Source organism: Physeter macrocephalus, chromosome 17 (assembly GCF_002837175.3).
Source record: "Physeter macrocephalus isolate SW-GA chromosome 17, ASM283717v5, whole genome shotgun sequence".
Classification (NCBI taxonomy): domain Eukaryota; kingdom Metazoa; phylum Chordata; class Mammalia; order Artiodactyla; family Physeteridae; genus Physeter; species Physeter macrocephalus.
In genome coordinates this window covers 5,054,216-5,066,677 of record NC_041230.1, presented here as the reverse complement: position 1 = coordinate 5,066,677, position 12,462 = coordinate 5,054,216, and the positions used below count along the sequence as shown (strand labels likewise).

Sequence of the window (12,462 nt, the reverse complement as noted above, 5' to 3'; positions counted from 1 at the left end):
AGTGACTCAGGCAGAGAGGAGGGGGGCGCGGGAGCCGGAGGAGACATCCAGGGAGAGTGGGCACCTCCGTGGACGTCTTTAATGGCACTCCCCTTGGGGTTGAGTCTCCATCCCTGGCCGCAGTCCGCTCTCCCCGCTTTTCACCTAAGGGCCGAATCCCAACTTTCACACGCAGCCGCCAGGGGGCGCCCGCCGGTCCGGGAGAGAGGCGGGCTTCGAGCTGCCCTGAGGGCTTTCCCCGGGGGGGAGCAGGGAGCTGCGGGAACGGTCAAAGGGCTTCCAGACACCGCGGAGGCTCCCGGGTTCACCAGAGTCCTCCTGGAAAGGGTCAACCTGGAGCCCCCTGAAGGTCTCCCCCGGCCCCTCTGGGCTTCAGGCGCGAGGTCTCTACTGCTTGTCCCAGGACGAAGGTCCTCACCTCTCCCCCTACAGAGGTCAAGCGCACACCCCGGTCGCCAGCGACAAGTCCGCGCTGCTCTCCGGGGGCCGAGTCCCCGCCTGACGCCCTCGAGACAGAGTCTCAACTTTTCGCCTACTAAGTCAACTCCCGACCTTTCCAGGCGACCCCCCCCCCCACCCGCCGCGGGAGGCGCAGCCAAACCTGCCAACCCTGATCCGGTCAGATCACGAGCCCGTTTTGCGGTCAGGGGTCGGAGAGGGGTGGGAGCGGCTCTCACACCAGGGAGGGAACTCAGGACTTTTCGCAAAGGGTGCTGACTGTGTCTTCCCCCAACCCCCGCGCCTGGGGAGACCTCCCATGTAGCCCGCGACCACCCGGGTCAGCGTAGGGGTTCCCATGTGGGGTCGAAGCGTCGCCGACCCCTCATCCGGACACTTTCCAGGCAACCTCCGTACAGGCCCACAGGGTAGACCGCCGCCCGGGCCACAGAGCCCTAACACGGCCTCCGGGACTCCGCGATCTCGGTGTGGGCGCCCTCCTCTGTGGCTGGTGGGGCCATGGGAACTACGCTACCCACAATGCGGGAGGCCGGGGGCCAAGACTAGCAGCCAATGAACGCCCGAAAGCATGGCATTTTCTCTTTCGGACCAGAGGATGTGGGTGGGACTTCCGGCGCCGCTGTTGTGGCAGTCACTATGGCTGCTCCAGTGTCCAGCTGCGATACGAGTCATTTAGGAGAGCGGAGTCAGGATCGGGGTGACCAGAGCGAGGAGGCTTTAGAGGAGAGGTGGTCCCCACTGCACAGCGGCAGTGTCTTTAGGGCCGCGGCGGTAGATGACGATTGTATACGACGATTGTATACGAGTTCCGTCTCTGTCACCCACCACCTAAGACCCCGCTCCTCCCAGACTCCGATGGCGGCGGCCGCGCCGAGGGACCCGCCTCAGGTAAACGCTCGTCCTGCGGGCCCTGACCGCCCTCACCCCACCAGACACTAAAACCCCAAGTGCGGGGCGCCTGCTCATGTCTATTCAGTATAGATCCCTGTGTCCAGAAGAGTGAGGATCTCATGGATGGAGTCCCCATATCTAAAAAACAGTGTGATGAGATGTTGGGAGAGTGTTACAGGCAGAGGGACCGGTTTATGTAAAGTCGTGGAGGGGCGATTGAGCCAGAATCATTCCCACTTGGAATGGCAAGGTGAGGAGTTTTAATCTCAGGACGCTATGGAGGGTTGTGAACAGAAGAGGCACATGGTGTGAGTTAGGCTTTTCAGATTTTCCAGAAGTTGCTCAGAGTAAGAACAGACTGGAAAGGCGATGAAAACACTGAGGCACAGGGAGGTTGAATTTTTATCCAAGATCATACAGTTGTAAAGGCACTAAGGACTGAGGCTCAGATATAATGCAGTCATCCCAGGTCACCTTGCTCCAGGGCTGGACAGGGGTACAGGAAGGCCTGAGCCTACTGAGCCTGTCATGCTTACATCCCTCTAATGACCTCCCTCTTCCTACAGACTCCCATGACTACAGAAGTGCTTATGGACTGTACAAAGGTGAGTGGAGGATATTCCAGACCTTCAATGGTCCTGACCCATCCTTTGTCTCTGGGATTGTGTCCTGGGATTTTTCCAGTCCATGGACCTGGAGACCCTGAAGAAACCCCAAGCCCATATTTGGTTGTCTTTGGGAGGCACAATTTGGGACTCCAGGGGAATTACCTGACAAGAGGGCATATGCCCTAATGCCAGGCTCAGAGTTTAGATGGCGTCTCCCTGCCCACGTGCTTGTTGTTGGTGTGGGCAGACACAGTGATCTTGATACCATGAGAAGAGAACAGGTATCTGAGGCCCCAGGGCCTGATATTTCCTCTAAGGTGGGGACACTGGAAGGAGGATGAGCAGGGGATGGATGTCTGGGTGAAGGAACTTGGGGTCCTAGGAGAGAAGTTGATCATGGAATGATCTGTCCTCATCCTGGCAGGGCTGTGTGACCTTTGAGGATGTGGCCATTTACTTCTCGCAGGAGGAGTGGGGGCTCCTTGATGAGGCTCAGAGATGCCTGTACCACAAGGTGATGCTGGAGAACTTTGCACTTACAGCCTCAATGGGTAAGGCCCTCACCCAAGGGTCCTGGTCTCTATCTTATCTTATGTCCCCCAGAGGCAGCTCTGCCCTTTCCACAGACAGACCATGGGCTCTGCTAACTTCCCCACTTTCTTGGCATATGTGTTGTGGGTACCAGTGCTGAGCTGTGTGCACTGCCCGCCCCAAGTAGTTCTAAATCCTGTTGCACCAAGCTTGCAGGGAAGGATCTGGGATTTAGGATTCTTGCAGTCAGCCTAAAACAAAGCATCTCACCTTGTTTGCCCTCACCCTGGCAGAATGAATGTGTCCAGATCCATGACACCTGGTATCCCAAGTTCTGATTGAGTCGGTAATTTTAATAATATATATAATTAGTATTTAACAATATGTATATATGATATATAATTTTTACTGATGTTAGGTATGGGGTCCTGATGGATGGGACCACCATATTATAGTAATCCACCATGAGGCACCTTTAATTTTTCCAGATTTAACGACAGACATAATTGGGCTTTAGAATGGAAAAGCAGTGAGGATAATCACCCCTTCATTTATTAGATTTTCTATAATAAGTTTTAATCCTTGAAGGCCCTGTTTTAACATACATTGGGCTATATTAACTATTTTAACTGGGTGGCCTGTGAGGTACCATTTTGTTAAGCCAATTTGTGTCAAAGACTTAGGTTAATTTAAATTTATTATTCAGCATGTTAGAGCAGCTGTGCCCAATATGGGATAGTTTTGGGTAATGGGTGCTATGACATTGGAAAATTTAAGAAAAGCTACTGTTCAAGTGAGACATACCTATTTTTCTCTGTTTTGTATTTAGTTACATTCCTAAGAGTATACAGTTATGGAGTGTAAAAATAGTGTAATCCTGGGACTTCCCTGACAGTCGTGTGGTTCAGACTCTGTCCTTCCACTGCAGGGGGTGTGGGTTTGATCCCTGGTCAGGGAATTAAGATCCTGCATGCTGTGTGGCCAAAAAAATAGTGGAATCCTCACATATAATTTGAGCCCCACTAATAATTACATTTACGAAGTTTGACCATTGGTCCCTTTTAGTAAATATTAAAAGTTATTTATTTATTTATATTTAAACCATTATATTTAAACCATTGTACTGAGGAATGATTGACATTTAAAAAGGTGTACACATTTCCTGGATACAACTCAGTAAGTTTGGAAATAAGTATACATCCTTGAAACCATCAAGACCATAAACATATCCACTGCCTCCCACCCCTTTATTATTATTATCATCATTATTAATATGTGTGTGTGTGTGTGTGTGTGTGTGTGTGTGTTAAGAACACTTAAGTTGCTTCCATATCTTAGCTATTGTAAATAATGCTGCAATGAACAGAGGGGTGCATATATCTTTTCAAATTAGTGTTTTTGTTTTGTTCAGAGAAGTACCCAGAAGTGGAATTGCTGGATTGTATGGTAGTTTCATTTTTAATTTTTTGAGGAGTCTCCATATTGTTTTCCATAGTGGCTGCAACAATTTACATTCCCACCAATAGTGCACAAGGGTTCCCTTTTCTCCACATCCTCACCAGCACTTGTTATTTGTTGTCTTGGTAACAGCCATTCTGAGAAGTGTGAGGTGATACCTCATGTGGTTTGATTTGCATTTCCTTGATGATTAGTGATGTTGAACATTGTTTCATGTGTCTGTTGGCCATCTGTATGTCTTCTTTGGAAAAAAGTCCATTCACATCCTCTGCTCATTTTTTAATTGGGTTGTTTGGTTTTTTTTTTATATCGAGTTTACATGTAAGATTTTAATCCATTTTGAGTTGTTTTTGTGTATGGTGTAAGGTAAGGGTCCAATTTCATTCTTTTGCATGTAGATATCCAGTTTTCCCAGCACCATTTATTGAACAGGCTACTCTTTTCTAGTTTGTATTCTTGGCCCCCTTTGCAAACATTAGTTGATCATATATGCAGAGGGTTATTTCTGTGCTCTCTATTCTGTTCCATTGGTCTATGTGTCTGTTTTTATGCCAGTACTATACTATTTTGATTACTGTAGCTTTGTAATATATATAATTTGAAATCAAGAAGTGTGATGCCTCTAGCTTTGTTCTTCTTGCTTAAGAATGCCTTGGCTAGTCAGGGTCTTTTGTTGTTCCATATGAATTTTAGGATTATTTTTTTCTACTTCGGTGAAAAATGCCATTGGAATTTTGAAAAGTGTTGCATTGAGTCTGCAGATAGCTTTGGGTAGTATATTTAAGAATATTAATTTTTCCAATCCATGAACAGAGGACCTCTTGCCGTTTATTTGTGTCTTTAATATTTTTCATCAATGTTTTATAGTTGTCAGTGTAAAGATCGTTTCACCTCCATGTTTAAATCTCTTCCTAAGGGTGTTTTTTGTTTTGTTTTTTTATCAGCATAAAAGGAATTGGTTTTTAGTTTCTTTTTTGCATAGTTTGTTTTTAGGGTATAGAAATGCAACTGATTTTTGTATGTTGATTTTGTATCCTGTAACTTCACTGAATTTGTTTATTCTAACAGGTTTTTGGTGTAGTCTTCAGGGTTTTCTGCATGTAAGATTATGTCACCCACAAACAGAGATGATTTTATTTCTTCCTTTCCAGTTTGGATGCATCTTATTTCTTTGCCTTGCCCAGTTACTCTGCTTAGGACTTCTAGTACTATGTTGAATAGCGGTGGTGAGAGTGGTCATCTTTGTTATGTTCCTGATCTTTGCAAAAAAGCTTTCAGCTTTTCACCATTGAGTATGATCTTGGCTGTGGGCTTGTCATATATGGCCTTTATTATGTTGTATATGATAAAAATTTTCTGTATCAAGTTTGTTGAGAGTTTTTATTATGAAAGGATGTTAAATTTTGAGATATGCTTTTTCTATATCTATTGAGATGACTATCTGATTTTTATCCTTCTTTCTATTAATGTGGTATATCACATTTATTGTGTTTGCTGAAATGTCTTTGCATCTCAAAGGTAAATCCCAGTTGAACATGTTGTATGATACTTTTTTTAAAAAATAAATTTATTTATGTATCTATTTTTGGCTGTGTTGGGTCTTTGTTGCTGTGTGTGGGCTTTCTCTAGTTGTGGTGAGCAGGGGCTACTCTTCGTTGCGGTGCACGGGCTTCTCATTGTCGTGGCTTCTCTTGTTGCGGAGCACAGGCTCTAGGCTCACAGGCTTCAGTAGGGCTTCAGTAGTTGTGGCACATGGGCTCAGTAGTTGTGGCTTGCAGTCTCTAGAGCTCAGGCTCAGTAGTTGTGGCACACAGGCTTAGTTGCTCTGCGGCATGTGGGATCTTCCCGGGCCAGGGCTCGAACCCGTGTCCCTTGCATTGGCAGGCAGATTCTTAACCACTGGGCCACCAGGAAAGCCCTGTATGATACTTTTAATGTGCTGTTGAATTTGGTTTACTGTATTTTGTTGAGGATTTTTGCATCTATGTTCATCAGGGATATTGGCCTTTGATTTTCTTGTGTTGTAGTGTTCATATCTGACTTTGGTGTAAGGGTGATACTGGCTTTGTAAAATGAGTTTTGATGTGTTCCCTCCTCTTCAGTTTTTTTGAGGATTGGTATTAAATGTTTCATAGAATTTACCAGTGAAACCATCAAACCCTGGGATTTTCTTTTGGGGGAGGTCTATTATTACTGATCCACTATCCTTACTCATTATTGGTCTTCTCTGATTTTCTATTTCTTCAAAATTAAATCTTGGTAGGTTGTATATTTCTAGGAATATATCCATTTCTTCTAGGTTATCCCATTTGTTGGTGTGTAATTATTCATAGTAGTGTCTTATCCTTTTATTTCTGTGGTATCAATTGTAATGTTTCCTCTTTCATTTACAATTTTATTTATTTGAGTCCTCTCTTTTTTTTCTTAGTCTATCTAAGAGGTTTGTCAATTTTATCTTTTTCAAAAAATCTTAGTTTTGATCTTTTCTATTGTTTTTCTGGTCTCTATTTTGTTTAATCCACTTTTATCTTTATTGTTTCCCTCCTTCTGCTAACATTGTATTTAGTTTGTTCTTTTTCTAGTCTTTGAAGTGTGAAGATAGGGTGTTTACGATCTTTCTTTTTTTCTTAGTGTAGATATGTATCTGCTATAACCTTCCTCTTTTAGAACTGCTTTTGGTGGGTCCCATAAGTTTTGGTATTTTGTGTTTCCATTTTCATTTGTCTCAATATATTTTTTGATTTCCCTTTTGATTTCATCTTTGACTCGTTGGTTGTTCAAGAGTGTGTTATTTAGTTTCCACATATTTGTGAATCTTCCAATTCTCCTTCTGTCATTATTTTCTACGTTTATCTTATTTTGGTCAGAAAAGATATTTGATATGATGTCAGTTTTCTTAAATTGGTTAAGACTTGTTTTGTAGCCTACCATATGATCTATCCTGGAGAATTTTCCCTGCACTCTTGAGTAGTGTGTATTCTGTATTTGATGAAATGTTCTATATATGTCTGTTAGATCCATTTGGTTTATAGTGTTCAAGTCCACTGTTTCCCTGGCCGTGAAGGTTTTTTAAGATGTCAAAACATCATATTATACAGAAAGCTTAAAAAAGAACATGATTAATACTCTCCCACCATAATCAGCATGATTCACAAATATTCTCTTCTTTCAGTTTGTTTGCATGGAACAGAGAATAAAGAGACACCTTCTGAGCAAAATGTTTCCCTAGAAGCTTTGTCACAGGTCAGGACTCCAAAGGTAGGTCCAATCAGCCAGAAGGCTCATCCCTGTGAGAAATGTGTCCCAATCCTGAAAGACATTTTGCACCTGGCTTACCTACCTGGGCAGAAACCATACTTGATTGGGGCATGTGCAAACCTACGACAGCTTCAGAAGCATTTCAGTGCAAAGAAAAGTGACATGGATAGGGCATCATTTGTAAAGAGTTGCATATTCCATGTGTCAGGGCATCCCTTCACCAGTAGGAAGGTTGGAAAGGACTTCCCAGCCACTTTGGGTCTTCTCCAGCACCAGATCACTCCCACTGGTGAGAAACCCAACAAAATCACCAAGTGTGGTAAGGCCTTTCATGGTAGGAAAAGTCATTACAAGTTGCTTGAATGTGGGAAAGCTTCCAGCTACAAACAGAGTCTTGTTTACCACCCAAGAGTCTCTACTAGGAAAAGGGTATATGAGTCTAGCAAATATGGTAAAGCCTTGCGCTGTAAGTACTCACTTGTTCAGCTCCAGAGAGTCCACACTGGAGAAAGGCCTTACGAGTGCAGTGAATGTGGAAAATCTTTTAGGCAAAGAGCCACCCTCATTATACACCAGAGAGTTCACACTGGAGAAAGGCCTTATAAATGTGGCGAGTGTGGAAAATCCTTTAGTCAGTGCTCCAATCTTATTGAACACTGCAGAATTCACAGTGGAGAAAGACCTTATGAGTGTGAGGAATGCAGAAAAGCCTTTGGGTGCAAATCCAATCTTGTTCGGCACCAGAGAACCCACACTGGAGAAAAGCCTTATGAGTGCAGTGAATGTGGGAAATTCTTTAGACAAAGCTTCACCCTTGTTCAACACCGGAGAATTCACACCACAGCAAGGCCTTTTGTGTGTGTCCAGTGTGGGAAATCCTTTAGCCAAAGAGCCACTCTCATTAGACACCAGAGAGTTCACACTAGTGAAAGGCCTTATGAGTGTGGGGCATGTGGGAAAGCCTTTGGATCCAAATCCAAACTCGATCGGCATAACAGAAGTCACACTGGAGAAAGGCCTTATGAGTGTGCTGAATGTGGGAAGTCTTTCAGACAAAGCTACAGCCTCGTTGAACACCAGCGAATTCATAGTAGAACAAGGCCCTTTGAGTGTGGCCAGTGTGGGAAGTCCTTTAGCAGAAGAGCCATCTTTACTAAACACCAGAGAATTCACACTGGAGAAAGGCCTTATAAATGTGGCGAGTGTGGGAAATCCTTTAGTAGAAGCACCAGCCTTATTCAGCACTGCAGTATTCACACTGGGGCAAGGCCTTATGAGTGTGGGCAGTGTGGGAAATCCTTCAGGCAAAAGTCTGTCCTTATTCAACACCAGGTAGTTCACACTGGAGAAAGGCCTTATGAATGTGGCGAATGTGGGAAATCCTTTAGTCAGCGCTCCAGCCTCAATCTCCACCGAAAATTTCACACCAGGGAGAGGCCCCATGAATGCAGGAAGTATGGGAAATCCTTTACTCCAAACAGCTAACATTGTTTAGTACCAGGAAGTCCACACTTTGAGAAAGGCCTTAGACCTCAAGGAATTGCTGTCTCCTCATTCATTATAATAGCACTAGACAGCTTCTGTGAGGGAGCCGTCTGCCTGAAATTGAACCTCATACTTGCAAACATCCAGAGGGGCGAAATTCCCAATGAGTTCCAGGGACCTGTGAAGCTTACAGGAGCTACATTCTGTGTTCTAAACTCCCCAGGGCCCTTGTCAGAGTTACATCTCTGCCATTTTCTCTGGTAGAACCCATCTCACCTCTCCTGCCTTGCACAGTATTTCATTGGTCACCCTGATGTGCTAACAGAAGGCAGATGTCTGTGCTCTCTCCTATTCCCTGGAGGAAATCTTGAGTAGTCTGTGCCATTACATTTTCCTATTTCCAACTGATTAAGTATGAATCTGACCCTTCATCAAAATTGTTGGTTTCACATGACATTTGTGGTTGATTTTCCTGCCTCAAAGTCACCAACTGGTAATTGCCTCCCCCCCCTCCATTGCTCTGGTTTGTGCAGCAATAAAGGTCTTATTGTTTAATCTACCTTTAATCTCGGGGGTTGTATTCACTGTGGGGGGTGGGTGGAAAACAGAATTGGCCTGTTTGTATGAGGGGATGGGCCCTCAGCCTCTTGTGCCTCAGCAGGGACAGTATAACGACATGAGAATAGTTTTCATTCCAGTTTTGGCCTAATTTGCATTGCTCTCCAAGACCTCCTAGGAACTAAAATAATGCTTTGTGGTCCTAATTTGGGACCTGGAAGCCTACATATTGTATGACCACAGGTTACCCTGAGGAGAGGTCACTTATTTTGGCAAGCTCCAGGGCCTTTGAGACTGCCATGACTTTGTCTCATATTCCCAGACCGTGTCCTATAATGCCCAGCACTGTTGAGGGGAAGCTTTTCACCAGGTTCTACAAAGGAACCAAGTGTCCTCATGTTCATAATTCTGTGGACTGGTATCCCTCCTCACACTACAGGAGCTGGGTTTCAACCATACTTGGTAGTGAAATCCTGGGTGGGATTAATAGTCAGCAGCAAATTAAATGGAGTGTGCCTCTTCTAATGTGCATCCATAAATCTTCCAGTGATTATGGCTGTGAGGAATCACAGACCCTCCAAAGGCTGTGTACCTCCTATAGCTGAATTCATTGTCAGCAAATAATCTAATGGTTTTGTGAATTCTCGTTGTCTTTCTGGGCTGGTCAACTCAAGTCCGTTGCTGTAAAGGCAGGGAAATGAGAACAGAGAATGGAGATCCTGTTGTCCAGGGATGTGTCTTTTGTGGTCCAGCCAGTGGTCCTGTTGTCCCAGACTGCAACGGCCTCCATTGCTTGCCCATATTTCCAGCACTGATTCAGGGCTGCCCTTCCCCATGAATGGGAAAAAATAGAGTGGAGTCAATATTGAGTTGTTAAACCTTCTGGTTTCCAGAAAGAGTGGGAGGTCCAGATTTTTTTTTTTTTTGAACCATTTTTTTAAGAAACTTTATTGAGGCATAATTGACATGCAGTAACCTATACATATTTAAGGTGTATAGTTTGAAAATTTATGCCATATGTATAAACCCATAAAACCATCAGAATCACGATAATGAACACAACCATGATTTACCTCATGCCCCTTTACAATCTCTCGTTGCCCTTCCCAAGCCTACAGGAGTCCAGTGATTTACTGCCTTCAACAATAAATTAGTTTGCATTGTCTAGAATTTTACTTGGATTGAAGTATATTGCTGTTTTTTTTGATATTTTTCGTACTGCCTAATTATTTTGAAATTCATCAATGTTGCTTGTATGAATAGTTCATTTTTTTTTTACTGTTGAGTAGTATTCTTGTCTATGGATATGCTACTATGTGTTTATCCATCCATCTGCTAATGGGCAGTTGGGTTGTTTCCAGTTTGGTGTTGTTAGAAATAAAGCTGCAATGAACATAGGCATACAGTTCTTTATATGAATATGTGTTTTAATTCTCTTGTGCCACTACTTCAGAGTATGTGTATGTTTCAATATTTAACAAATGGCCAAATTGTGATCTAAACTGGTTGGATACTTCTGTGTTCCCACCAACAGTATATGAGAGCTCCTATTCCTCCACATCCTGCCAATACTCGGTATTGTCAGTCTGTCTAACTTTAGCTGTTTTAACAGGGGTGTAATAGCATCTCACTGTGATTTTAATTGCAGTTCTCTGATGTTTCATGATGTCCAGCATTTTTTTCCTGTTTATTTGCCACTTGTATATCTTCTTTAATGACTGTTACTACCAGTTGCTTATTTTGAAATGGATGTTGGGTGATGTTTCCTTTTCCATTAATAAATAAAAGACATATGTCTAACAAAGACAGGTGTTGGAACTTCACTCATTCCTCAGCAGTGATGTGTCATCTTTACTAAAAGGAAGTATTATTTTTGGATACTATCAGAATATTTTCTCAATTGTTTGTTGCTGTTCTGGGAGTGTAACACTCCCAGAGGCTATATACTTTCAAGCGTTGTCTACCTTCTTAACATATTCTCCACCACTTTCGTAAGTCTAGCCATTCAAATAAACAAGGCCCATTTTGTAGAGTTTGTCAGTTTCTCTGGTGTATCTATGCCCATCCTGACCAATTTCAAGTTGCCAAAAGGATGGCACTAAACATGGATTTGGGAAGAGTGTGCAGTAGCACAATATTATAATGTATTTCCACCATGCTGATGGAGTGGTCACAAATAACCTCAGAAATATATATGAGTAAAACATAGTAAAATAATTTGGAAATGACAACTCTTTTTTTAAAAATTAATTAATTAATTAGTTTTATTTATTTATTTTTGGCTGCATTGGGTCTTCGTCGCTGCACGTGGGCTTTCTCTAGTTGTGGCGAGTGGGGGCTTCTCTTTGTTGCGATGTGCAGGCTTCTCATTGCAGTGGCTTCTCTTATTGCAGAGCACAGGCTCTAAGTGCTTGGGCTTCAGTAGTTGTGGCACATGAGCTTCAGTAGTTGTGGCTTACATGCTCTAGAGCACAGGCACAGTAGTTGTGGCACATGGGCTTAGTTGCTCTGCGGCATGTGGGATCTTCCCAGACCAGTGCTCGAACCTGTGTCCCCTGCATTGTCAGGCGGATTCTTAACCACTTCACCACCAGGGAAGCCCCAACTCCATCATTATTGATCAACTCATGGCCATTCTTGTTTCACCTGTCCTCACGCATATAACTGGGTTGTGTTACTTATAACCCCAACATCTTGTCATTCAATGCCTAATCTCCTCAGAATGTACTTCCAAAACGTAAGGACTCTTTCATAATCCTAATAACTTTCAGACAAAATTTTGGGGTGTTAAAAATATATTTTGGGGACTTTCCTGGTGGCACAGTGGTTAAGAATTCGCCTGCTAATGCAGGGGACACGGGTTCTATCCCTGGTCCGGGAAGATCCCACATGCGGCAGAGCAACTAAGCCCATGCACCACAACTACTGAGCCTGCACTCTAGAGCCGGCAAGCCACAACTACTGAGCCCGTGTGCCACAACTACTGAAGCTCACGTGCCCAGGGCCAATGCTCAGCAACAAGAGACGCCACCGTAATGAGAAGCCTGTGCTCTCTGCAACTAGAGAAAGCCAGTGCACAGCAACGAAGACCCAATGCAGCCAAAAATAAATAAATAAATAAATAATTTTTAAGATTTATATATATTTTCAGTGTTCAGTTTCTTTTTCAATTTTCCCAAAAATATGTTCGTTCTTTAAGGCAGTCAGATCCAAA

General features: G+C 43.6%; 1 protein-coding gene across 1 annotated transcript; it reads left to right on the top strand.

Moving 5' to 3' along the window:
• The first annotated feature begins 1,044 nt into the window (after positions 1-1,044).
• Positions 1,045-10,952, top strand: LOC102977807 (zinc finger protein interacting with ribonucleoprotein K). Its single transcript, XM_024116990.3, has 4 exons — positions 1,045-1,347; positions 1,917-1,955; positions 2,383-2,509; positions 7,120-10,952. The coding sequence occupies exons 1-4, from the start codon at positions 1,096-1,098 to the stop codon at positions 8,688-8,690; spliced, it is 1,989 nt and encodes a 662-aa protein (XP_023972758.2). The 5' UTR covers positions 1,045-1,095; the 3' UTR covers positions 8,691-10,952.
• Positions 10,953-12,462: the final 1,510 nt, after the last annotated feature.

Bases quoted from the DNA above. Each gene is read 5' to 3' on its own strand.
- LOC102977807 (XM_024116990.3), top strand. From the start codon at position 1,096: ATGGCTGCTCCAGTGTCCAGCTGCGATACGAGTCATTTAGGAGAGCGG. The intron at 1,348-1,916 runs GTAAACGCTCGT...CTCTTCCTACAG, and splicing joins CGCCGAGGGACCCGCCTCAG to ACTCCCATGACTACAGAAGT. The intron at 2,510-7,119 runs GTAAGGCCCTCA...CTCTTCTTTCAG, and splicing joins TGCACTTACAGCCTCAATGG to TTTGTTTGCATGGAACAGAG.